This window comes from Aphelocoma coerulescens, unplaced genomic scaffold (genome assembly GCF_041296385.1).
Source record: "Aphelocoma coerulescens isolate FSJ_1873_10779 unplaced genomic scaffold, UR_Acoe_1.0 HiC_scaffold_340, whole genome shotgun sequence".
NCBI lineage: Eukaryota > Metazoa > Chordata > Aves > Passeriformes > Corvidae > Aphelocoma > Aphelocoma coerulescens.
This window is the reverse complement of record NW_027183683.1, coordinates 17,237-41,408: the sequence shown is the minus strand read 5'-3', so window position 1 is coordinate 41,408 and position 24,172 is coordinate 17,237. Positions and strand designations below refer to the sequence as shown.

The 24,172-nt window shown below is 59.0% G+C and overlaps 1 protein-coding gene across 1 annotated transcript in view; it reads right to left on the bottom strand.

The window, feature by feature from the left end:
* LOC138101570 (DNA polymerase delta catalytic subunit-like) overlaps window positions 1-24,055 on the bottom strand; it is a 46,277-nt gene extending 22,222 nt beyond the window's left edge. The window contains exons 1-14 of the mRNA XM_068999347.1: window positions 24,015-24,055; window positions 23,314-23,519; window positions 22,289-22,396; window positions 21,233-21,370; window positions 19,568-19,699; window positions 18,129-18,297; window positions 16,919-16,984; window positions 16,685-16,830; window positions 13,122-13,288; window positions 10,265-10,369; window positions 8,775-8,915; window positions 7,429-7,539; window positions 2,900-3,091; window positions 306-394 (exon numbers count right to left, since the gene is read on the bottom strand). Coding sequence (XP_068855448.1) covers window positions 306-394; window positions 2,900-3,091; window positions 7,429-7,539; window positions 8,775-8,915; window positions 10,265-10,369; window positions 13,122-13,288; window positions 16,685-16,830; window positions 16,919-16,984; window positions 18,129-18,297; window positions 19,568-19,699; window positions 21,233-21,370; window positions 22,289-22,396; window positions 23,314-23,515 — 1,766 coding nt within the window. The 5' untranslated portion in view covers window positions 23,516-23,519; window positions 24,015-24,055. The remainder of the gene's footprint in view (window positions 1-305; window positions 395-2,899; window positions 3,092-7,428; window positions 7,540-8,774; window positions 8,916-10,264; window positions 10,370-13,121; window positions 13,289-16,684; window positions 16,831-16,918; window positions 16,985-18,128; window positions 18,298-19,567; window positions 19,700-21,232; window positions 21,371-22,288; window positions 22,397-23,313; window positions 23,520-24,014) is intronic.
* Between the last annotated feature and the right edge of the window lie 117 nt (window positions 24,056-24,172).

Sequence of the window (24,172 nt, the reverse complement as noted above, 5' to 3'; positions counted from 1 at the left end):
GGGTTTTATGAAGGATTTTGGGGGGTTTTTGAGGGTGTTTTTGAAGGATTTTTTGGGGTTTTTTTGAAGGGGGGGACTTAGGAGTTTTTTTGGGTTTTATTAGAGGAGCTTTTAGGGGTTTTTTTGAGGTTTTTAAAGGGATTTTTGGGGATCTTTTCAGGGGGTTTTGAGGGATTTTTGGGGGTTTTTTTGGCTTTTTTTGAGGGGGGGTTGGAGGGATTTTTTGGGGTTTTTTTTCAGGGTTTTTTTGATTTTTTTGGGGAGCTTTTGGGGGATTTTGGGGGTTTTTTGTGCCCCCCACTCACCCCTTGAGGGGCTCGATCACCGTGGCCCCCTCGAAATCCTCGCCCCCCTCCGGCTTCACCACCGGCAGCAGCAAATCCTCCTGCATGGCCTGGGGGAGGGGAAAAGTCACCCCAAATCCCCCAAATTCACCCCAAAAATATCCCCAAAACCCCATTAAAAAAACCACCCCAAAACCACCCCAAAATTCCCTTTAAAAAACCCCAAAAAACGACCCCAAAACCTCCCCCAAATCCTCCTGCGTGGCCTGGAAGGGGAAAAAAATCACCCCAAAATCCTGCAAATTCACCCCAAAAGCAGCCCAAAATCCCGCAAAAATCACCCCGAAAACCAGCCCCCAAAAAAGCCCCAAAAATCCCCGAAAAACGCCCAAATTCACCCCAAAACCCCTCCCCAAATCCCACAAAAATCCCCAAAAAGAGACCCCAAACTCTCCATGAAATCCCCCAAAACCTCCCCCCAAAAAAATCCCAAAATCCCCCACAAAACCGCCAAAAAAAATCCCCCAAACGCCCCAAAATCCCCCCAAAAATCCCTCCCAGAAACCAGCCCAGAACAGCCCCACGTGACCCCGATGGCCCCAAATCCCCCCCAAATCCTTCCCAAATGCCTCCAAATCCCCCAAAATGTCCCCAAATCTCCCAAAATGTCCCAAATGTGCCCCAAATCCTCACCAAATCCCCCCAAATGTGCCCCAAATATCCCCCCCAAAGTCCTCAAATCCCCCCAAATGTCCCCAAATGTCCCCAAATCCCCCCAAATCCCCCCCCAATGCCCCCAAATCCTCCCCAAGGGTCCTCAAATTCCCCCAAATATCCCCAAATCTCCCCCAAATCCTCCCCAAATGTTCTCAAATCCCCCCAAATGTCCCCAATGCCCCCCAAATTCCCCCAAATCCTCCCCAAATCCCCCCAAATGTGCCCCAAATGTCCCCAAATCCCCCCCAAATCCTTCCCAGATGTCCCCAAATCCCCCAAATGTCCCCAATACCCCTCAAATGTCCCCAAATCCCCCCCAAATGTGCCCCAAATGTCCCCAAATCCCCCCAAATATCCCCAAATCCCCCCCCAAATATCCCCAAATGCTCCCAAATCCTCCCCAAATGTCCTCAAATCCCCCCAAACCCCCCCAAATGTCCCCAAATGGCCCCCAAATATCCCCAAATCCCCCCCATATGTACCCCAAATTCTCGCAAATCCTCCCCAAATGTCCTCAAATCCTCCCCAAATGTCCCCCAAATCCCTTCAAATGGCCCCCAAACCCCCTGAATATCCCCAAATGCCCCCAAATCGTCCCCAAATGCCCCCAAATGCCCCCAAATGGCCCCAAATCCTCCCAAATGTACCCAAATCACCCCAAATCCCCCCAAAAGTGCCCTGACCTGGCGCAGGAGCTGTGCCACCACCTTGACCTGCTGGCCACGGCTCAGCAGGGAGCTCAGGGGCACCGCTGTCACCCCATGGCCCCAAATGTGCCCCAAACCCCCTGGAATGGCCCCAAATCACCCCAAATCCCCCCAAGTGCCCCCTGAGTGTGCCCACTGTCACCTGGCGCAGGAGCTGTGCCACCACCTTGACCTGCTGCCCGCGGCTGAGCAGGGAGCTCAGGGGCACGGCCGTCACCCCATGGCCCCAAATGGCCCCAAATGGCCCCAAACCCCCTGAAATGGCCCCAAATCACCCCAAATCCCCCCAAAAGTGCCCTGACCTGGCGCAGGAGCTGTGCCACCACCTTGACCTGCTGCCCGTGGCTCAGCAGGGAGCTCAGGGGCACCGCTGTCACCCCATGGCCCCAAATGGCCCCAAATGTCCCCAAATGTGCCCAAATCCCCCCAGATGTGCCCCCTGAGTGTGCCCACTGTCACCTGGTGCAGGAGCTGTGCCACCACCTTGACCTGCTGGCCCCGTGTGAGCAGGTAGCTGAGGGGCACGGCCGTCACCCCATGGCCCCAAATGGCCCCAAATCCCCCCCAAATGGCCCCAAATGTGCCCAAATCCCCCCAGATGTGCCCTGACCTGGCGCAGGAGCTGTGCCACCACCTTGACCTGCTGCCCACGTGTGAGCAGGGAGCTGAGGGGCACGGCCGTCACCCCATGGCCCCAAATGGCCCCAAATGACCCCAAATCACCCCAAAAGTGCCCTGACCTGGCGCAGGAGCTGTGCCACCACCTTGACCTGCTGGCCCCGGGTGAGCAGGTAGCTGAGGGGCACGGCCGTCACCCCATGGCCCCAAATGGCCCCAAACCCCCTGAAATGTCCCCAAATCCTCCCCAAATGTCCCGAAATGGCCCCAAATTCCCCCCAGCATCACCTGGCGCAGGAGCTGTGCCACCACCTTGACCTGCTGCCCACGTGTGAGCAGGTAGCTGAGGGGCACGGCCGTCACCCCATGGCCCCAAATGGCCCCAAATGACCCCAAATCACCCCAAAAGTGCCCTGACCTGGCGCAGGAGCTGTGCCACCACCTTGACCTGCTGCCCGCGGGTGAGCAGGTAGCTGAGGGGCACGGCCGTCACCCCATGGCCCCAAATGGCCCCAAATGGCCCCAAATCACCCCAAATGGCCCCAAGTGCCCCCCGAGTGTGCCCACTGTCACCTGGCGCAGGAGCTGTGCCACCACCTTGACCTGCTGCCCGCGGCTCAGCAGGTAGCTGAGGGGCACGGCCGTCACCCGCGCCATCTCCACCAGCGTCACCAGCGTCATCAGGCGCTCGAGCAGCCGCAGCGGCAGCAGCGCGTCCTTGAGGCAGTACAGCGCCAGGCGGCGGCGGGACTGAGCGTCACCGTTCTGGGGGGGAAAATGACGTCATCAGTGACGTCATCGATGTGATAACAGTGTGACATCATCAGTGTGATAACAGTGTGACATCATCAGTGTGATAACAGTGTGACATCATCACTGTGACACCATCAGTGTGACAGCATCACTGTGACACCATCACAGGGACAGCGGCAGCAGCGCGTCCTTGAGGCAGTACAGCGCCAGGCGGCGGCGGGACTGCGCGTCACCGTTCTGGGGGGGCAAATGACGTCATCAGTGACGTCATCAGTGATGTCATCGGTGACATCATCAGTGTGACAGCATCACTGTGACACCACCACAGGGACAGCGGCAGCAGCGCGTCCTTGAGGCAGCACAGCGCCAGGCGGCGGCGGGACTGAGCATCACCGTTCTGGGGGGGCAAATGACGCCATCGGTGACGTCATCAGTGATGTCATCGGTGTGATAACAGTGTGACAGCATCACTGTGACACCATCAGTGTGACACCATCGGTGTGACACCACCACAGGGACAGCGGCAGCAGCGCGTCCTTGAGGCAGCACAGCGCCAGGCGGCGGCGGGACTGCGCGTCACCATTCTGGGGGGGGCAAATGACGTCATCAGTGACGTCATCAGTGTGATAACAGTGTGACATCATCAGTGTGACATCATCACTGTGACATCATCAGTGTGACAGCATCACTGTGACAGCATCACTGTGACACCACCACAGGGACAGCGGCAGCAGCGCGTCCTTGAGGCAGCACAGCGCCAGGCGGCGGCGGGACTGAGCATCACCGTTCTGGGGACAGCAGTGACGTCATCAGTGATGTCATCAGTGACATCATCAGTGTGACATCATCACTGTGACACCATCACCACCACAGGGACAGCGGCAGCAGCACGTCCTTGAGGCAGCACAGCGCCAGGCGGCGGCGGGACTGAGCGTCACCGTTCTGGGGACGGAAATGATGTCAGCAATGATGTCATCAGTGACGTAATCGGTGACATCATCAGTGTGACATCATCACTGTGACACCATCGGTGTGACACCGTAACAGCGCCAGGCGGCGGCGGGACTGAGCGTCGCCGTTCTGGGGACCTTGAGGGGACACCAATGATGTCATCAGTGACGTCATCTGTGTGACGTCATCACTGTGACATAATCAGTGTGATGCCATCACAGCGCCAGGCGGCGGCGGGACTGCGCGTCACCGTTCTGGGGACAGCCGTGACGTCATCAGTGACGTCGTCGCTGTGACATCATCACCGTGACACCATGACGGCATTGGGGGCATCAGTGACGTCACCGTGACGTCACCGTGACACCGCTGAGCACAGGGGCCGCCCCTGGGGCCGTTTTTGGGGCTCCTGGAACTGAGCAACGACCCCGGGTGACCCCAAGGTGACATTTGGGGCCGTTCGGGGCCGTTTTGGGGGTTTTTGGGGCACCTGGAGCTCGGTGATGACGCCCTGTGGGACACAGGTGATTTTGGGGCCGTTTTGGGGCCGTTTTTGGGGCTCCTGGAGCTTGGTCATGACCCCAGGTGACCCCCAGGTGACATTTGGGGCCGTTTTGGGGCCGTTTTGGGGCCGTTTTTGGGGCACCTGGAGCTCAGTGATGATGTCATAGAGGACACAGGTGATTTTGGGGCCGTTTTGGGGCCGTTTTTGGGGTTTTTGGGGCACCTGGAGCTCAGTGATGATGTCATAGAGGACACAGGTGATTTTGGGGCCGTTTTGGGGCCGTTTTTGGGGTTTTTGGGGCACCTGGAGCTCAGTGATGATGTCATAGAGGACACAGGTGATTTTGGGGCCGTTTTGGGGCCGTTTTTGGGTTTTTGGGGCACCTGGAGCTCGGTGATGATGCCCTAGGGGACACAGGTGATTTTGGGGCCGTTTTGGGGCCGTTTTTGGGGTTTTTGGGGCACCTGGAGCTCAGTGATGATGTCATAGAGGACACAGGTGATTTTGGGGCCGTTTTGGGGCCGTTTTTGGGGTTTTTGGGGCACCTGGAGCTCAGTGATGATGTCATAGAGGACACAGGTGATTTTGGGGCCGTTTTGGGGCTGTTTTTGGGGTTTTTGGGGCACCTGGAGCTCGGTGATGATGTCATAGAGGACACAGGTGATTTTGGGGCCGTTTTGGGGCCGTTTTGGGGGTTTTTGGGGCACCTGGAGCTCGGTGATGATGCCGTAGGGGACACAGGTGATTTTGGGGCCGTTTTGGGGCCGTTTTGGGGGTTTTTGGGGCACCTGGAGCTCGGTGATGATGTCATAGAGGACACAGGTGATTTTGGGGCCGTTTTTGGGGCCGTTTTGGGGGTTTTTGGGGCACCTGGAGCTCGGTGATGATGTCATAGAGGACACAGGTGATTTTGGGGCCGTTTTGGGGCCGTTTTTGGGGTTTTTGGGGCACCTGGAGCTCAGTGATGATGTCATAGAGGACACAGGTGATTTTGGGGCCGTTTTGGGGCCGTTTTTGGGGTTTTTGGGGCACCTGGAGCTCAGTGATGATGTCATAGAGGACACAGGTGATTTTGGGGCCGTTTTGGGGCCGTTTTTGGGGTTTTTGGGGCACCTGGAGCTCGGTGATGATGTCATAGAGGACACAGGTGATTTTGGGGCCGTTTTTGGGGCCGTTTTGGGGGTTTTTGGGGCACCTGGAGCTCGGTGATGATGCCCTGGGGGACACAGGTGATTTTGGGGCCGTTTTGGGGCCGTTTTGGGGGTTTTTGGGGCACCTGGAGCTCGGTGATGACGCCGTAGGGGACACAGGTGATTTTGGGGCCATTTTGGGGCCATTTTTGGGGTTTTTGGGGCACCTGGAGCTCAGTGATGATGTCATAGAGGACACAGGTGATTTTGGGGCCGTTTTGGGGCCGTTTTTGGGGTTTTTGGGGCACCTGGAGCTCGGTGATGATGTCATAGGAGACACAGGTGATTTTGGGGCCGTTTTGGGGCCGTTTTGGGGGGTTTTGGGGCACCTGGAGCTCGGTGATGATGCCCTGGGGGACACAGGTGATTTTGGGGCCGTTTTGGGGCCGTTTTGGGGGTTTTTGGGGCACCTGGAGCTCGGTGATGATGCCCTGGGGGACACAGGTGATTTTGGGGCCGTTTTGGGGCCGTTTTGGGGGTTTTTGGGGCACCTGGAGCTCGGTGATGACGCCGTAGGGGACACAGGTGATTTTGGGGCCATTTTGGGGCCATTTTTGGGGTTTTTGGGGCACCTGGAGCTCAGTGATGATGTCATAGAGGACACAGGTGATTTTGGGGCCGTTTTGGGGCCGTTTTTGGGGTTTTTGGGGCACCTGGAGCTCGGTGATGATGTCATAGGAGACACAGGTGATTTTGGGGCCGTTTTGGGGCCGTTTTGGGGGGTTTTGGGGCACCTGGAGCTCGGTGATGATGCCCTGGGGGACACAGGTGATTTTGGGGCCGTTTTGGGGCCGTTTTGGGGGTTTTTGGGGCACCTGGAGCTCGGTGATGATGCCCTGGGGGACACAGGTGATTTTGGGGCCGTTTTGGGGCCGTTTTGGGGGTTTTTGGGGCACCTGGAGCTCGGTGATGACGCCGTAGGGGACACAGGTGATTTTGGGGCCATTTTGGGGCCATTTTTGGGGTTTTTGGGGCACCTGGAGCTCAGTGATGATGTCATAGAGGACACAGGTGATTTTGGGGCCGTTTTGGGGCCGTTTTTGGGGTTTTTGGGGCACCTGGAGCTCAGTGATGATGTCATAGAGGACACAGGTGATTTTGGGGCCATTTTGGGGCCATTTTTGGGGTTTTTGGGGCACCTGGAGCTCGGTGATGATGCCCTGGGGGACACAGGTGATTTTGGGGCCGTTTTGGGGCCGTTTTGGGGGTTTTTGGGGCACCTGGAGCTCGGTGATGATGCCGTAGGGGACACAGGTGATTTTGGGGCCGTTTTGGGGCCGTTTTGGGGGTTTTTGGGGCACCTGGAGCTCGGTGATGATGTCATAGAGGACACAGGTGATTTTGGGGCCGTTTTGGGGCCGTTTTTGGGGTTTTTGGGGCACCTGGAGCTCGGTGATGATGTCATAGAGGACACAGGTGATTTTGGGGCCGTTTTTGGGGCCGTTTTTGGGGTTTTTGGGGCACCTGGAGCTCGGTGATGATGTCATAGAGGACACAGGTGATTTTGGGGCCGTTTTGGGGCCGTTTTTGGGGTTTTTGGGGCACCTGGAGCTCGGTGATGATGCCCTAGGGGACACAGGTGATTTTGGGGCCGTTTTGGGGCCGTTTTTGGGGTTTTTGGGGCACCTGGAGCTCGGTGATGATGCCCTAGGGGACACAGGTGATTTTGGGGCCGTTTTGGGGCCGTTTTGGGGTTTTTGGGGCACCTGGAGCTCGGTGATGATGCCGTAGGGGACGTCCTCCTTCTGCTCGTGCAGGAAGTGGGCGCTGACGGCGTTCAGGGAGTACGAGCGGAGTTTGTGCTCCCTCAGCAGCACCTGGCGGGAGCCAAAACCGCCCGGAATCGCCCCAAAATCCCTCCCGGGACCCCCCCCAAAAAAAAAACCCCCAAAATGCCCTGGAAAAACCCCCCCAAACCCCACCTGGGGAACCCCCGGCTCACCTGCAGCCCGGCCAGGGGGACCGTGCCCTCCTCCAGCTGTGCCCAGCTGTGCCCAAACCCCGCCCAGCTGCACCCAGGTGTGCCCAGGTGTGCCCCAGGTGTGCCCAGGTGTGCCCAGGTGTGCCCAGGTGTGCCCCAGGTGTGCCCAGGTGTGCCCCAGGTGTGCCCAGGTGTGCCCAGGTGTGCCCCAGGTGTGCCCAGCTGTGCCCAAACCCCTCCCAGCTGTGCCCAGGTGTGCCCAGATGTTCCCAATCCTCTCCCAGCTGTGCCCAGGTGTGCCCCAGGTGTGCCCAAACCCCTCCCAGGTGTTCGCAAACCCCTTACAGGTGTGCCCAGCTGTACCCAGGTGTGCCCATATCCTGCCCAGCTGTGCCCAGGTGTGCCCAGATGTTCTCAAACCCCTCCCCGGTGTGCCCAGCGGTGCCCAAACCCCTCCCAGCTGTGCCCAGGTGTGCCCAGATGTTCCCAAACCTCTCCCAGGTGTGCCCCAGCCCCTCCCATCTGTGCCCAGGTGTGCCCAAACCCATCCCAGGTGTGCCCAAACCCCTCCCAGGTGCTCCCAAACCCCTCCCAGGTGTGCCTAGCTGTGCCCAAACCCCTCCCAGGTGTGCCCAAACCCCTCCCAGGTGCTCCCAAACCCCTCCCAGCCGTGCCCAGGTGTGCCCCAGCCCCTCCCAGCAGTGCCCAAACCCCTCCCAGGTGCTCCCAAACCCCTCCCAGCTGTGCCCAGCTGTGCCCAGCCGTGCCCAGGTGTGCCCCCAGCCCCTCCCACCTGTGCCCAAACCCCTCCCAGGTGCTCCCAAACTTCTCCCAGCTGTGCCCAGCTGTGCCCAAACCCCTCCCAGGTGTTCCCAAACCCCTCCCAGGTGTTCCCAAACCCCTCCCAGCCGTGCCCAGGTGTGCCCCAGCCCCTCCCAGCAGTGCCCAAACCCCTCCCAGGTGCTCCCAAACCTCTCCCAGCCGTGCCCAGCCATGCCCAGCCGTGCCCCCAGCCCCTCCCAGCCATGCCCAGCTGTGCCCCCAGCCCCTCCCAGCCGTGCCCAGCTGTGCCCAGCTGTGCCCCCAGCCCCTCCCAGCCGTGCCCAGGTGTGCCCAGGTGTGCCCGCTCACCTGCAGCATGTCCAGCGTCACCCTGCCCGGGGTGGTGACGGCCTTGCCCTCCCGGCGGCCGAGCTGGCGCGACTGGAACGCCGCCTCCCGCACCTGCGAGGGCACCCCCCGCACGCGGCCCAGGTACGGGAACGACGGCACCTGCGGGCACCGGGCACCGCACTCACCTGGGGGCACCTGGGGGGGCTCCGGGGGGCACCTGGGGGGGAATTGGGGGCACCTGGGGGCACCTGGGAGGGTTTGGGGGGCACCTGGGGGGGGGTTGGGGGCACCTGGGGGGGCTTCGGGGGGCACCTGGGGGGGAATTGGGGGCACCTGGGGGCACCTGGGAGGGTTTGGGGGCACCTGGGGGGGGGTTGGGGGCACCTGGGGGGGCACCTGGATGGGAACTGGGGGCACCTGGGAGAGTTTGGGGGCACTTGGGGGGGGGTTTGGGGGCACCTGGAGCAGAACTGGGGGCACCTGGGGTGAGGTTGGGGGCACCTGGGAGGAACTGGGGGGGAATTGGGGGCACCTGGTGGGGAACTGGGGGCATCTGGGGGGAATTGGGGGCACCTGGGGGGCACCTGGATGGGAACTGGGGGCACCTGGGAGAGTTTGGGGGCACCTGGGGGGAGGTTGGGGGCATCTGGGAGGAACTGGGGGGGAATTGGGGGCACCTGGGGGCACCTGGGAGGGTTTGGGGGCACCTGGGGGGGCACCTGGATGGGAACTGGGGGCACCTGGGAGAGTTTGGGGGCACTTGGGGGGGGGTTTGGGGGCACCTGGAGCAGAACTGGGGGCACCTGGGGTGAGGTTGGGGGCACCTGGGAGGAACTGGGGGGAAATTGGGGGCACCTGGGGGGGAATTGGGGGCACCTGGGGGGGATTGGGGGCATCTGGGGGGGAATTGGGGGCACCTGGGAGGAATTGGGGGCACCTGGGGGGCACCTGGAGGGGTTTGGGGGCACCTGTAGGGGAATTGGGGGCACCTGGGAGGGTTTGGGGGCACCTGGGGCAGAATTGGGGGCACCTGGGGGGGATTGGGGGCATCTGGGGGGGAATTGGGGGCACCTGGGAGGAATTGGGGGCACCTGGGGGCACCTGGAGGGGTTTGGGGGCACCTGGAAGGGAACTGGGGGCACCTGGGGGGCACCGGGAGGGGAACTGGGGGCACCTGGGAGGAATTGGGGGCACCTGGGGGGGGTTTGGGGGCACCTGGGGGGGTCCCAGGAATGTCCCAGGTGTTTTTTGGGGGGCTCAGGGGGGTTTTGGGGTCTCACCTGGAGCAGGGAGGGCGGGCGGGATTTGGGGATTTTTGTGAAGATTTTTGGGGGATTTTATGAGGATTTTTGGGGGATTTTTGTGAGGCTTTTTGGGGGATTTTTGTGAGGATTTTGGGGGGGATTTTGGGCAATTTTATGAGGATTTTGGGGGATTTGGGGGGTTTTTGGGGGTCCCTGTGAGCCCGGGGTTTTTTGGGGGGGCTCGGGGGAGTTTTGGGGTCTCACCTGGAGCACCTGGGCCCTCTGGAGCAGGTAGGGAAGGTCGAAGTTGTGGATGTTGTAGCCCGTGACCACGTCGGGGTCCACGATCCGCACGAACTCCGCCCAGGACTGGGAAAAAAGGGGGGTCAGGGGTCCCAAAATTCACCTGGGGGTCCCAAAACTCACCTGGGGGTCCCAAAACTAACCCGGGAGCCCCAAAAACACCTGGGGAGCCCCAAAATTCACACAGGGAGCCCTAAAATTCACCTGGGAGCCCCAAAATTCACCTGGGGGTCCTAAAATTCACCTGGGAGCCCCAAAATTCACCTGGGGGTCCCAAAACTCACCCAGGGAGCCCCAAAATTCACCCAAGGAGCCCTAAAAACACCTGGGAGCCTCAAAAACTCACCCCAAAACTCACCTGGACCCCTCCAAAATTCACCTGGGGAGGCCCAAAATTCACCTGGGAGGCCCCAAATTCACCCAGGGAGCCCCAAAATTCACCTGGGAGCCCCAAAATTCACCCAGGGAGCCCCAAAATTCACCTGGAGAGCCCCAAAATTCACCCAGGGAGCCCCAAATTCACCCAGGGAGCCCCAAAATTCACCTGGAGAGCCCCAAAATTCACCTGGAGGTCCCAAAACTCACCCAGGGAGCCCCAAAATTCACCTGGAGAGCCCCAAAATTCATCCAGGGAGCCCCAAATTCACACAGGGAGCCCCAAAATTCACCTGGGGGTCCCAAAATTCATCCAGGGAGCCCCAAATTCACCCAGGGAGCCCCAAAATTCACCTGGAGAGCCCCAAAATTCACCCAGGGAGCCCCAAATTCACCCAGGGAGCCCCAAAATTCACCTGGAGAGCCCCAAAATTCACCTGGAGGTCCCAAAACTCACCCAGGGAGCCCCAAAATTCACCTGGAGAGCCCCAAAATTCATCCAGGGAGCCCCAAATTCACACAGGGAGCCCCAAAATTCGCCTGGAGAGCCCCAAAATTCACCTGGAGGTCCCAAAACTCACCCAGGGAGCCCCAAAATTCACCTGGAGAGCCCCAAAATTCATCCAGGGAGCCCCAAATTCACACAGGGAGCCCCAAAATTCACCCAGGGAGCCCCAAAATTCACCTGGAGGTCCCAAAACTCACCCAGGGAGCCCCAAAATTCACCTGGAGAGCCCCAAAATTCATCCAGGGAGCCCCAAATTCACACAGGGAGCCCCAAAATTCACACAGGGAGCCCCAAAATTCACCTGGGAGCCCCAAAATTCATCCAGGGAGCCCCAAATTCACCCAGGGAGCCCCAAAATTCACCTGGAGAGCCCCAAAATTCACCTGGAGGTCCCAAAACTCACCCAGGGAGCCCCAAAATTCACCTGGAGAGCCCCAAAATTCATCCAGGGAGCCCCAAATTCACACAGGGAGCCCCAAAATTCACCCAGGGAGCCCTAAAAACACCTGGGAGCCTCAAAAACTCACCCCAAAACTCACCTGGACCCCTCCAAAATTCACCTGGGGAGCCCCCCAAAATTCACCTGGGAGCCTCAAACCTCCTCTGGGACCCCTCCCCCATACCCCGGATACCCCAAATTCCCCAAATTTCCCAAATTCCCAAGATTTTTCCTCAAGTTTTGCCCCTCAGCTGCTGCCGGCCTCGCTCGCTCCCCCCAAACCACACCCAAACTTCCCCAAATCCCCCAAAACCCCACTAGGACCCCTCCCCAATACCCAAAACCCCCAGAATTCCCCAAAATCCCCGTTTTTGGTCCCAAACCCCCACCTGCAGCAGCTCCCTCTCGGTGTCGAAGCTGCTGACGGTGCCTCCCCCGAGACCCCAAAAGCTGCCCCAAAATCCCCCCAAAAACTGCCCCAAACCCCCTCAAAAACCGCCCCAAACGGCCCCAAAACCCCCCAAAACCCCCCAACCCCCTCCCCAGCCCCAAAAAACCCCCAAAATCCCAATTTTTGGCCCCAAAACCCCACCTACAGCAGCTCCCTCTCAGTGTCGAAGCCCCTGATGGTGCCTCCCCCGAGACCCCAAAAACTGCCCCAAACCCTTCAAAAACTGCCCCAAACCTCCCCAAAACCCCCCAAACCCCTCCCCAGCCATCTCAAACCCCCAAAATCCCCGTTTTTGGCCCCAAACCCCCACCTGCAGCAGCTCCCTCTCGGTGTCAAAACCCCTGATGCTGCCTCCCCCGAGACCCCAAAAACTGTCCCAAAACCCCTCAAAAACTGCCCCAAACCGCCGCAAAATCCCCCCAAAACCTCCCCAAACCCCTCCCCAGCCCCAAAAAACCCCAAAATCCCCGTTTTTGGCCCCAAACCGCACCTGCAGCAGCTCCCTCTCGGTGTCGAAGCTGCTGACGCTGCCTCCCCCGAGACCCCAAAAACTGCCCCAAAACCCCTCAAAAACTGCCCCAAAACCCCCCCAAAACCCCACCCCAGCGCTCTCAGACCCCCCAAAACCCCCAAAATCCCCGTTTTTGGCCCCAAACCCCCACCTACAGCAGCTCCCTCTCAGTGTCGAAGCTCCTGACGCTGCCTCCCCCGAGACCCCAAAAACCACCCCAAACCCCCTCAAAAACTGCCCCAAAACCTCCCCAAAACCCCCCAAACCACCCCAAAACCTCCCCAAAACCCCTCAAACCCCTCCCCAGCCCTCTCAAACCCCCAAAATCCCCGTTTTTGGCCCCAAAACCCCACCTGCAGCAGCTCCCTCTCGGTGTCAAAACCCCTGATGCTGCCTCCCCCGAGACCCCAAAAACCGCCCCAAAACCCCTCAAAAACTGCCCCAAACCGCCGCAAAATCCCCCCAAAACCTCCCCAAACCCCTCCCCAGCCCTCTCAAAGCCCCAAAATCCCTGTTTTTGGCCCCAAAGCGCACCTGCAGCAGCTCCCTCTCGGTGTCGAAGCTCCTGACCGTGGCTCCTCTCAGGGGGGCGCAGGGCAGCAGCGAGAACACCACGCGCAGGAAGGGCTCCCGGGCGCCCTGGCGCAGCGCCACGGCCGCGATGGCGATCACCGGGTCCTGCTGCGGCTCCGGGAACACCCCTGGGAGCCCCAGAATCGGAAAAATCACCCCAAAAAACCCCAAAATCCACCCCGAAAACCCCCAAATCCACCCCGAAATGCCCCAAATCCGCCCAAATTCCGCCCCTGCGGCGCCTCCTGGTGACCCAAAAGTGCAACTGCAGCTCAAGAGACCCCTCTGAGTTAAAAAACCCAAAATTGAGCCAAAGACACCCAAAATCGAGCCCAGGACCCCAAAATCCAAACAAATGCCCCCCCAAAAACCCCCAAAACCGCCCCGAAATGCCCCAAATCCACCCCGAAATGCCCCAAATCCGCCCAAATTCCGCCCCTGCGGCGCCCCCTGGCGCAGCGCCACGGCCGCGATGGCGATCACCGGGTCCTGCTGCGGCTCCGGGAACACCCCTGGGGGCCCCAGAATCGGAAAAATCACCCCAAAAAACCCCAAAATCCACCCCGAAAACCCCCAAAACCACCCCGAAATGCCCCAAAACCCCCCCGAAATGCCCCAAAACCGCCCAAATTCCGCCCCTGCGGCGCCCCCTGGTGACCCAAAAGTGCAACTGCAGCTCAAGAGACCCCACTGAGATCTGCACTACTGGGTTAAAAAACCCAAAATTGAGCCCAGGACCCCAAAAACCGAAAAATGCCCCCACAAAATAACCCCAAAACCGCCCCGAAATGCCCCAAAACCGCCCTGAAATGCCCCAAAACCGCCCCGAAATGCCCCAAAACCGCCCTGAAATGCCCCAAATCCGCCCAAATTCCGCCCCTGCGGCGCCCCCGGTGCAGCGCCACGGCCGCGATGGCGATCACCGGGTCCTGCTGCGGCTCCGGGAACACCCCTGGGGGCCCCAGAATCGGAAAAATCACCCCAAAAAACCCCAAAATCCACCCCGAAAACCCCAAAATCCACCCCGAAATGCCCCAAATCCGCCCAAATTCCGCCCCTGCGGTGCCCCCGGTGCAGCGCCACGGCCGCGATGGCGATCACCGGGTCCTGCTGCGGCTCCGGGAACACCCCTGGGAGCCCCAGAATCGGAAAAATCACCCCAAAAAACCCCAAAATCCACCCCGAAAACCCCCAAATCCACCCCGAAATGCCCCAAAACCGCCCCGAAATGCCCCAAATCCACCCCGAAATGCCCCAAATCCGCCCAAATTCCGCCCCTGCGGCGCCTCCTGGTGACCCAAAAGTGCAACTGCAGCTCAAGAGACCCCACTGAGATCTGCACTACTGGGTTAAAAAACCCAAAATTGAGCCCAGGACCCCAAAAACCGAAAAATGCCCCCACAAAATAACCCCAAAACCACCCCGAAATGCCCCAAAACCGCCCCGAAATGCCCCAAAACCGCCCTGAAATGCCCCAAAACTGCCCAAATTCCGCCCCTGCGGCGCCCCCGGTGCAGCGCCACGGCCGCGATGGCGATCACCGGGTCCTGCTGCGGCTCCGGGAACACCCCTGGGGGTCCCAGAATCGGAAAAATCACCCCAAAAAACCCCAAAATCCACCCCGAAAACCCCCAAAACCCCCCCGAAATGCCCCAAAAGCCCCCAAATCCACCCAAATTCCGCCCCTGCGGCGCCTCCTGGTGACCCAAAAGTGCAACTGCAGCTCAAGAGACCCCACTGAGACTTGCGCTATTGGGTTAAAAAACCCAAAATTGAGCCAAAGACACCCAAAATCGAGCCCAGGACCCCAAAAACCGAACAAATGCACCCCCAAAAAACCCCAAAACTGCCCCGAAATGTCCCAAAACTGCCCCAAAAGTGCCCCAAATCCGCCCAAATTCCGCCCCTGAGACGCCCCCAGCGGCTCCCAGCGCCCCCAATTCCCCCCCAAACTCCCTCCCAGTCCCTCCCAGTGCTCCCAGTCCACTCCCAGTGCTCCCAGTTCCCTCCCAGAGTTCCCTCCCAGTCCCTCCCAGTGCTCCCAGTCCCCTCCCAGTGCCTCCAAATCCCCCCCAAACTCCCTCCCAGTGCTCCCAGTCCCCTCCCAGTCCCTCCCAGTGCTCCCAGTACCCTTCCTGCCGGCACACTCGATGTCGAAGCTCAGCACCCTCAGGGGGGGGCAGCCCCAGCTCCCAGTGCCCCCAGTCCCTCCCAGTGCCCCCAAACTCCCTCCCAGTCCCTCCCAGTGGCTCCCAGTGCTCCCAGTACCCTTCCTGCCGGCGCACTCGATGTCGAAGCTCAGCACCCTCAGGGGGGGCAGCCCCAGCTCCCAGTGTCCCCCAGTGCTCCCAGTGCCCCCAAATCCCACCCAAACCCCCCCCAAACTCCCTCCCAGTTCCCTCCCAGTCCCCTCCCAGTCCCTCCCAGTGCTCCCAGTACCCTTCCTGCCGGCGCACTCGATGTCGAAGCTCAGCACCCTCAGGGGGGGCAGCCCCAGCTCCCAGTGCCCCCCAGTGCTCCCAGTGCCCTCCCAGTGCCCCCAAACTCCCTCTCAGTACCCCCAATCCTGCTCCCAGTCCCTCCCAGTGGCTCCCAGTACCCTTCCTGCCGGTGCACTCGATGTCGAAGCTCAGCACCCTCAGGGGGGGCAGCCCCAGCTCCCAGTGCCCCCCAGTGCTCCCAGTGCCCTCCCAGTGCCCCCAAACTCCCTCTCAGTACCCCCAATCCTGCTCCCAGTCCCTCCCAGTGGCTCCCAGTACCCTTCCTGCCGGCGCACTCGATGTCGAAGCTCAGCACCCTCAGGGGGGGCAGCCCCAGCTCCCAGTGCCCCCCAGTGCTCCCAGTGTCCCCCAGTGCTCCCAGTCCCTCCCAGTGCCCCCAAACTCGCTCCCAGTCCCCTCCCAGTCCCTCCCAGTGCTCCCAGTGCTCCCAGTACCCTTCCTGCCGGCGCACTCGATGTCGAAGCTCAGCACCCTCAGGGGGGGCAGCCCCAGCTCCCAGTGTCCCCCAGTGCTCCCAGTGCCCCCAAATCCCACCCAAACCCCCCCCAAACTCGCTCCCAGTGCCCTCCCAGTCCCTCCCAGTGGCTCCCAGTGCTCCCAGTACCCTTCCTGCCGGCGCACTCGATGTCGAAGCTCAGCACCCTCAGGGGGGGCAGCCCCAGCTCCCAGTGCCCCCCAGTGCTCCCAGTGTCCCCCAGTGCTCCCAGTCCCTCCCAGTGCCCCCAAACTCTCTCCCAGTCCCCTCCCAGTCCCTCCCAGTGCTCCCAGTGTCCCCCAGTGCTCCCAGTGCCCTCCCAGTGCCCCCAAACTCCCTCCCAAACTCGCTCCCAGTCCCTCCCAGTGCTCCCAGTACCCTTCCTGCCGGCGCACTCGATGTCGAAGCTCAGCACCCTCAGGGGGGGCAGCCCCAGCTCCCAGTGCCCCCCAGTGCTCCCAGTGCCCCCAAATCCCACCCAAACCCCCCCCAAACTCGCTCCCAGTCCCCTCCCAGTCCCTCCCAGTGGCTCCCAGTGCTCCCAGTACCCTTCCTGCCGGCGCACTCGATGTCGAAGCTCAGCACCCTCAGGGGGGGCAGCCCCAGCCAGGGCCCCTCGGGGGGGTGGCCCCGCAGCCCCCCCCAGTCGGCGTCGGCCTCCAGCTGGCACAGGGTGGCCTTGGGGGGGTCCCGGGGGGGCTTTTGGGGGTCCCCGGGGGGGATTTGGGGGTCCCCGGGGGGGGGGTTGGGGGGTCCCCGGGGGGGTTTTGGGGTCCCCCCGCCAGCGGAACCCCCCCGGGGGCAGCTCCACCCAGCAGCAGCCGACCAGGCCCGAGTCGGCCATGAACCTGTGGGGGGAATTTGGGGGGATTTGGGGGGGATTTGGGGAATTTTGGGGGATTTGGGGGGGAAATTCGGGGTGGGGGGTGAAGTTTGGGGGGTCAGGAGAAAAATTTGGGGGTTCTGGGGGGGTAAAATGGGGCTGGGAGGGGGAAATTCGGGGGTTTAAGGGGGGAAATTAGGGGGTTTTGGGGGAAATTTTGGGGGTCAAATGGGGCTGGGAGGGGGGAATTTGGGGGTTTGGGGAAGAATTCAGGGAATTTTGGGGGTTTGGGGGGAAAATTTGGGGTGGGGGTGAAGTTTGGGGGGGCAGGAGAAAAATTTGGGGGTTTTGGGGGGGTAAAATGGGGCTGGGAGGGGGAAATTTGGGGGTTTAGGGGGGGAACTTGGGGGTTTAGGGGGGATTTTGGGGGAATTTTGGGGGGTCAAGTGGGGCTGGGAGGGGGAAATATGGGGGTTTGGGGAGGAATTTAGGGGCTTTGGGGAATTTTGGGGGATTTGGGGGGGAAATTTGGGGTGGGGGGTGAAGTTTGTGGGGGGCAGGAGAAAAACTTGGGGGTTTTGGGGGGGTAAAATGGGGCTGGGAGGGGGAAATTTGGGGGATTTGGGGGGATTTTGGAGGCCTTGGAAAGGGCAAAAAGGGGCTGGGGGTAAAATTTGGGGTGTTTGGGGTCAGATTTGGGGTATTTCGGGTCAGATTTGAGGTGGAAAACTCCAATTTCGGGGTTTTTGGGGCAAAATTTGGGGGTTTTGGGGTGGAAATTGGGGGGTTTTGGGTGGAATTTGGAGGTTTTCGGGGCAGAATTTGGAGGTTTTTGGGGCAGAATTTGGGGACTTTTGGGCGGAATTAGGAAGTTTTGGGGTGGAATTTTTGGGGAGGACCAGATTTTTTTGGGGTGGGGGGTCGGATTTGGGGTTTGGGGCCAGGTTTGCCACCAAAAAACTCCGATTTTGGGGTTTTTGGGGTCAGGTTTGCCACAAAAAAACTCCGATTTTGGGGCTTTTGGGGTCAAGTTTGCTGCGAAAAACTCCGATTTTTGGGTCAGGTTCGCTGTGAAAAACTCCGATTTTGGGTGTTCTGGGGCGGAATTTTTTGGGGTTTTTTTGGGGGGGGGTCAGATTTGGGGATTTTGGGTTTTTTGGGGAGGTTACCTGATCTCGAAGTCGATGTTGGCCTCGAAGGGGGGGGCCGGGTGCACCCCCAGCCCCCCCCAGCGCAGCCCCCGCTCCAGGAGGCGCCGGGCGGGGGGCACCAGGCGGGGCAGGGAGACCCCAACCCGCACAAAGGGCACCTGGGCACCCCCGTGGAACCCCAAAATACCTGGGGGGGGAGAGGGGAAAGGGGGAGAAGGTCACCCCAAAAAAAAAAACCCCAAAAAAGTGAAATTCCCTAAAAAAACCCGGCGAAAATGCACCAAAACCACCCCAAAAACGGTGTTGAAAACGCTCCAAAACTGCCCGGAAAGACCCCAAAAATATCCCCCAAACCAGCACAAAATGCACCAAAAAATCCCCCAAAAATATCCCAAAGGCAGCCCCAAAAGCCCCTAAAAATACCCCAGAACCAACCCAAAAATGCCTCCAAAATCCACCAGAAATGCCCCAAAAAAGCAACTCAAAACCACCCCCAAAATCCTCTAAAAATGCCCCCAAAATGCCCCCAAAATGCCCCAAAAAACCAACTCAAAACCGACCCCAAAACCCTCTAAAAATGCCCCAAAAATGGCCCCAAAGCCACCCCAAAAATCGTCCCAAAATTACCCCAAAATCCTCCAGAAATGCCCCAAAAATCCACCAAAATCACCGCAAAAATCATCCAAAAATCACCCCCAAAGCAGCCCCAAAACCTCCTAAAAATCAACCAAAATCACCCCAAAAATTACCCCAAAAACCCTCCAGAAATGCCCCAAAAAATCCACCAAAATCACCCCAAACAATTCCCAAAAAATCCCCCCAAAATCCACGATTTTTGGGATCCCAAAAGGAGTTTTGACCTCAAAATTGGAGATTTTGGGGCCATTTTTGAGCCATCTTTGGGGCTTTTTTGAGCCATTTTGGGGCCATTTCTGAGCCATTTTTAAGGCCATTTTGGGGCTCTTTTTGAGCCATTTTTGGGTCATTTTTGAGCCATTTTTGGGCCTTTTTTGAACCATTTTGGGGCCATTTTCAAGGCCATTTTTGAGCCACATCGGGGCCATTTTTTGGGCCATTTTTGAGCCATTTTGGGGCCATTTTGGGGGCCAATTTTGAGCGGTTTTGGGGCCATTTTTGGGTCATTTTTGAGCCATTTTTGAACCATTTTGGGGCCATTTTTGAGCCACTTTGGGGGCATTTTTTGGGCCATTTTTGAGCCATTTTTGGGGCCATTTTTGACCCATTTTTAGGGCCAATTTTGAGCCATTTTGGGGCCTTTTTTGAGCCATTTTTGAGGCCATTTTGGGGCCATTTTCGAGCCCATTTTCGAGCCCATTTTCGAGCCGTTTTGGGGCCATTTTGGACCAATTTTCGCCGCTTTTTTCGCTATCCCGGGACAAATTCCTGGGATAATTTTGGGATCCCAAATTTTTTTGGGGGGGTGGGGGGTTCCTCACTCTGCTTCTGCACCAGCTGCAGCCCCAGGACGTTTTTGGGGGGCCCGGATTTGGGGTTGCCCGCCCGGGGCTCCCTCCTGAGCGCCGCCTCCAGCTCCCGCTCCAGCGCCTCCAGGTGCTCCGGGGCCGCTCCTGCCAAAAACCCCAAAAACGCCCCAAATTCGGGGGGTCGGGATGGGGGGAGGGGGCTGTGGGGTTTGGGGGGGATTCCCCCCCAGCCCAGAGCCCAAAATCCCAACAAATCCCTCAAAATCCCCCAAATCTACCCCAAAATGCCAACAAATCCACCCCAAAAATCCCAACAAATCCACCCCAAAATGTCCCAAATCCACCCCAAATCCCAACAAATCCACCCCAAAATCCACCCCAAAATCAAATCCACCCCAAAAATCCCAACAAATCCACTCCAAAATCCACCCCAAAAATCCCAACAAATCCACCTCAAAATCCACCCCAAAATCCCTCCCAAATCCCTTAAAATGGCCCAAAATCCCAAAAATTCCCCCCTGAAATCCCAAATTCCCCCAAAATCCCCCAAATTCGGGGGGTCGGGATGGGGGGAGGGGGCTGGGGTTTTTGGGGGGAAGTTTGGGGTTTTTTGGGGGAAGCTTGGGGTTTTTGGGGGGATTTCAGGGGGAATTTGGGGTGGGATTTTCCCATTTTTGGGGGGTTTTGAAGGCATTTTAAGAGCGATTTTGGGGATTTTTGAGCCGTTTCGAGCAGGATTTTGGGGTTTTTTGGGGAATTTGGGGGTTTTTGGGGTCAGGGATTTTGGGGTGATTTTAGGGTGATTTTGGGAGGATTTGGTGTTTCCAGGGGGGGAATTTTGAGATCTCAGAGGAATTTTGGGGACGCTTTGAGAGCGATTTTGGGGATTTTTGAGCCGTTTCAAGTGGGATTTTGGGGTTTTTTGGGGAATTTGGGGCTTTTTGGGGTCAGGGATTTTGGGGTGATTTTAGGGTGATTTTGGGGGGATTTGGGGTTTCCAGGGGAGGGAATTTTGGGATGTCAGAGACGCCTTGAAGGCAGTTTGAGAACGATTTTGGGGATTTTTGAGCCGTTTCAAGCAGGATTTCGGGGTTTTTTTTGGGGGTTGGGGATTTTGGGGTGATTTTAGGGTGATTTTGGGGGGATTTGGGGTTTCCAGGGGAGGGAATTTTGGGATGCCAGAGATGTCTTGAAGGCAGTTTGAGAACGATTTTGGGGATTTTTGAGCCGTTTCGAGCAGGATTTCGGGGGTTTTTTTGGGGAATTTGGGGGTTTTTGGGGCCGGGGTTTTTGGGGTGATTTTGGGGGGATTTGGGGTTTCCAGGGGGGGAAATTTTGGGATCTCAGAGGCGTTTTGAAGGCAGTTTGAGAACGATTTTGGGGATTTTTGAGCCGTTTCGAGCAGGATTTTGGGGTTTTTTTTGGGGGGAATTTGGGGGTTTTTGGGGTCAGGGATTTTGGGGTGATTTTAGGGTGATTTTGGGGGGATTTGGGGTTTCCAAGGGGGGAAATTTTGGGATCTCAGAGGCGTTTTGAAGGCATTTTGAGGGCAATTTTGGGGATTTTTGAGCCGTTTCGAGCAGGATTTCGGGGTTTTTTTTGGGGAATTTGGGGGTTTTTGGGGCCGGGGTTTTTGGGGTGCTTTTGGGGTGATTCTGGGGGGTTTTGGGGTCCCACCTGGCGGTGCCAGCACGTAGAAGTAGGGGCTGAAGCCGTGCAGGTGGACGCAGACGCTGAGCCCCTCGCGGGTCACCCCGAACATCCGCAGGATGGGGGAGGGGTGGGGCCACCCCGGGAACCCCTCGGGAGGGAGCCCTAAAAAACAGGGATTGGGGGGGGTTGGGGGGATTTGGGGAATCCTGGGAGGGTTTGGGGAATCCTGGGAGGGTTTGGGGGGGATTTGGGGGGAATTTTGGGAGATTTAGGGGAGATTTGGGGGGATTTGGGGAATCCTGGGGGGGTTTGGGGGGGATTTGGGGAGGATTTTGGGAGATTTAGGGGAGATTTGGGGGGATTTGGGGAGGATTTGGGGAGATTTAGGGGGGATTTGGGGAATCCTGGAGGGTTTGGGGGGATTTTGGGGGAATTTTGGGAGATTTAGGGGGGATTTGGGGAATCCTGGGGGGTTTGGGGGGGTTCTGGGGGGATTTTGGGAGATTTAAGGGGGGGTTTGGGGGATTTGGGGGGGTTTGGGGGGGATTTGGGGAGATTTAGGGGGGATTTGGGAGATTTAGGGGGGGGGGTTGGGGGGATTTTGGGAGACTTAGGAGGGATTTGGGGGGATTTTGGGAAGTTTGGGGGGATTTGGGAGATTTAGGGGGAATTTGGGGGGGATTGGGGGAATTTTGGGGGGTTTGCGGGGATTTGGGAGATTTAGAGGGGATTTGGGGGGATTTTGGGGGGATTTGGGGGGAGTTAGGGGGGTTTGGGGGGGATGTTGGGGGGATTTGGGAGATTTAGGGGGATTTGGGGAATCCTGGGAAGGATTTGGGGGGATTTTGGGGGGATTTTGGGAGATTTTGGGGGGATTTGGGGGGAGTTGGGGGGATTTTGGGGCAATTTTTGGGGTTCCAGGGGGGTTTTGGGAGGGATTTTTGGGATCCGGGAGGGGGGAATTTTTGGGGTTTCTGGGGGTTTTTTTGCCTCCCAGGATTTTGGGGTTTTTTGGGGGGGTTTTGGGGGGTGCCAGGGGGGTTTTTGGGGTGGTTCTGGGGGGTTTTTGGGGTGCCTGACCCACGTAGTGGTCGATGTCCAGCTGCAGGAACTGCAGGGTCTCGGGGGGCTGTGGGGGAGGGGCCGGCCGGCGCCACTTGGGGGGCACCTCTCCCACAAAGAAACTTCCTGGGGGGCGAGAGCACCCAAAAAGTGACCCCAAAGTATCCCCAAAATCACCCCTAGTACCCCACAATGTCCCCAAAGTCAACCCAAGTACCCCAAAATATCCCCAGGTACCCCAAAATCACCCCAGGTGCCCCAAAATGTCCCCAAAGTCACCCCAGGTACCCCAAAACGTCTCCAAAATCACCCCAGGTGCCCCAAAATGTCCCCAGAACCACCCCAGGTACCCCCAAATCACCCCAGGTACCCCAAAATATCCCTAAAATCACCCCAGGTACCCCAAAGTTACCCCAAAGCATCCCCAAAAACCATCCCAGATACCCCAAAACACCCCCAGGTTACCCAAAATCACCCCAAAGAGCCCCAAAACTGCCCTAAAACCCCCCAAAAACCCCTCAAACACCCCCAAATCCTCCTCAAACCCCCCAAACCCCCTCAATCCCCCCCAAATTCCCCCAAACTCATTTAATGCTCCCAAAATCCCCCCAACCCCCCCCGAAATTCTCTGCAAACCCTCCCCAAACCCCCTTAAACCCCCCAAAATCCCTTAATCCTCCCCCAAACCCCTCAACTTCCCCCAAAACTCCCCCAAATCCTCCCTAAACCCCCTCAATCCCCCCCAAATCGCCTCAAATCCCCTTCATCCCCCCCAAATCCTCCCCAAACCCCCCCAAACCCTCTTAATCCCCCCAGAATCCCTCAAATCCCCCCCAAACCCCCCAAAGCCACTTAATCTCCCCCCAAACCCCTCAACACCCCCCAAGTCCTCCTCAAACCCCCTTAATCTCCCCCAAAATTCCCCCAAACCCCCTTAATCCCCCCCAAAATCCCCTCAAACCCCCTTAATCTCCCCCAAAAATCCCCCAAACCCCCTTCATCCCCCCCAAACCCCCTCAAACCCCCCCCAACCCCCCCCTCACCGCTGGGTTGGCTCTCGGGGTCCGGGGGGGGCCCCTCCCCCCCCATCTCCAGCTCCTCCTCCAGCTCCTCCAGTTCTCCCAGTTGCGCCAGCTCCTCCTCGAACTGGGACGGGGCTCTGGGACCCCCTCCAGGGCCCCCCCGGAATTTTTTGGGGCCCCCAGAGGGACCCCCGGGGGTCCCCGGGCGCTTCGGAGCCTCCATGGGACTGAAGGGGGATGAAAGTTGGGAATTTTGGGGTGCGGGGGTCGCAATGCTGGGACCCCTCCCCCACACCGGGGGCACCCCAAATCCTGGGGAGCCCCAAATCCCCTCAGGGACCCCTCAAAGACCCCCCCCAGAACCCCCGAAACACCGGGGAGCCTCCCCAGGGAACCCCCCCCAAGCATGGGGACCCCTAAAGACCCCCAGGGACCCCCAAAACCCCTCAGGGCCACCCCCCCCCCAACCCTCTGGGAGCCCCAAAATCCGCGGAGACCCCAAAGTTCCCTCAGGGACCCCAAAGACCCCTCAGAGCCCGCCCCTCCCCCTCTCGTCCCCTCACGGCTCCCGCGCCGCCGCCCCCGGCCTCAGGACCCCCCAAATCCCCCCAAAACTCCGCGGAGACCCCCCGAGACGCTTCTAAAGCTCGCCAAGAGCCCGAAAAAACCCCAAACTCCCAAAAAAACCCCAATATTGCCCAAATTTCCCCTCACGAACTCACCCCAGCCGCCCGTACCCCGCGGAGGATCTCCCGCCAATGGCGGACACACCCCGGAAGTGCGCGGCGATTGGTTGATCTGGAGCCACGTGACACTGCGCTTCCGGCTCCGATCCCGCCTCCCAGCGGCCGCCGCCATATTGAGAAGGGAAAACCGGAAG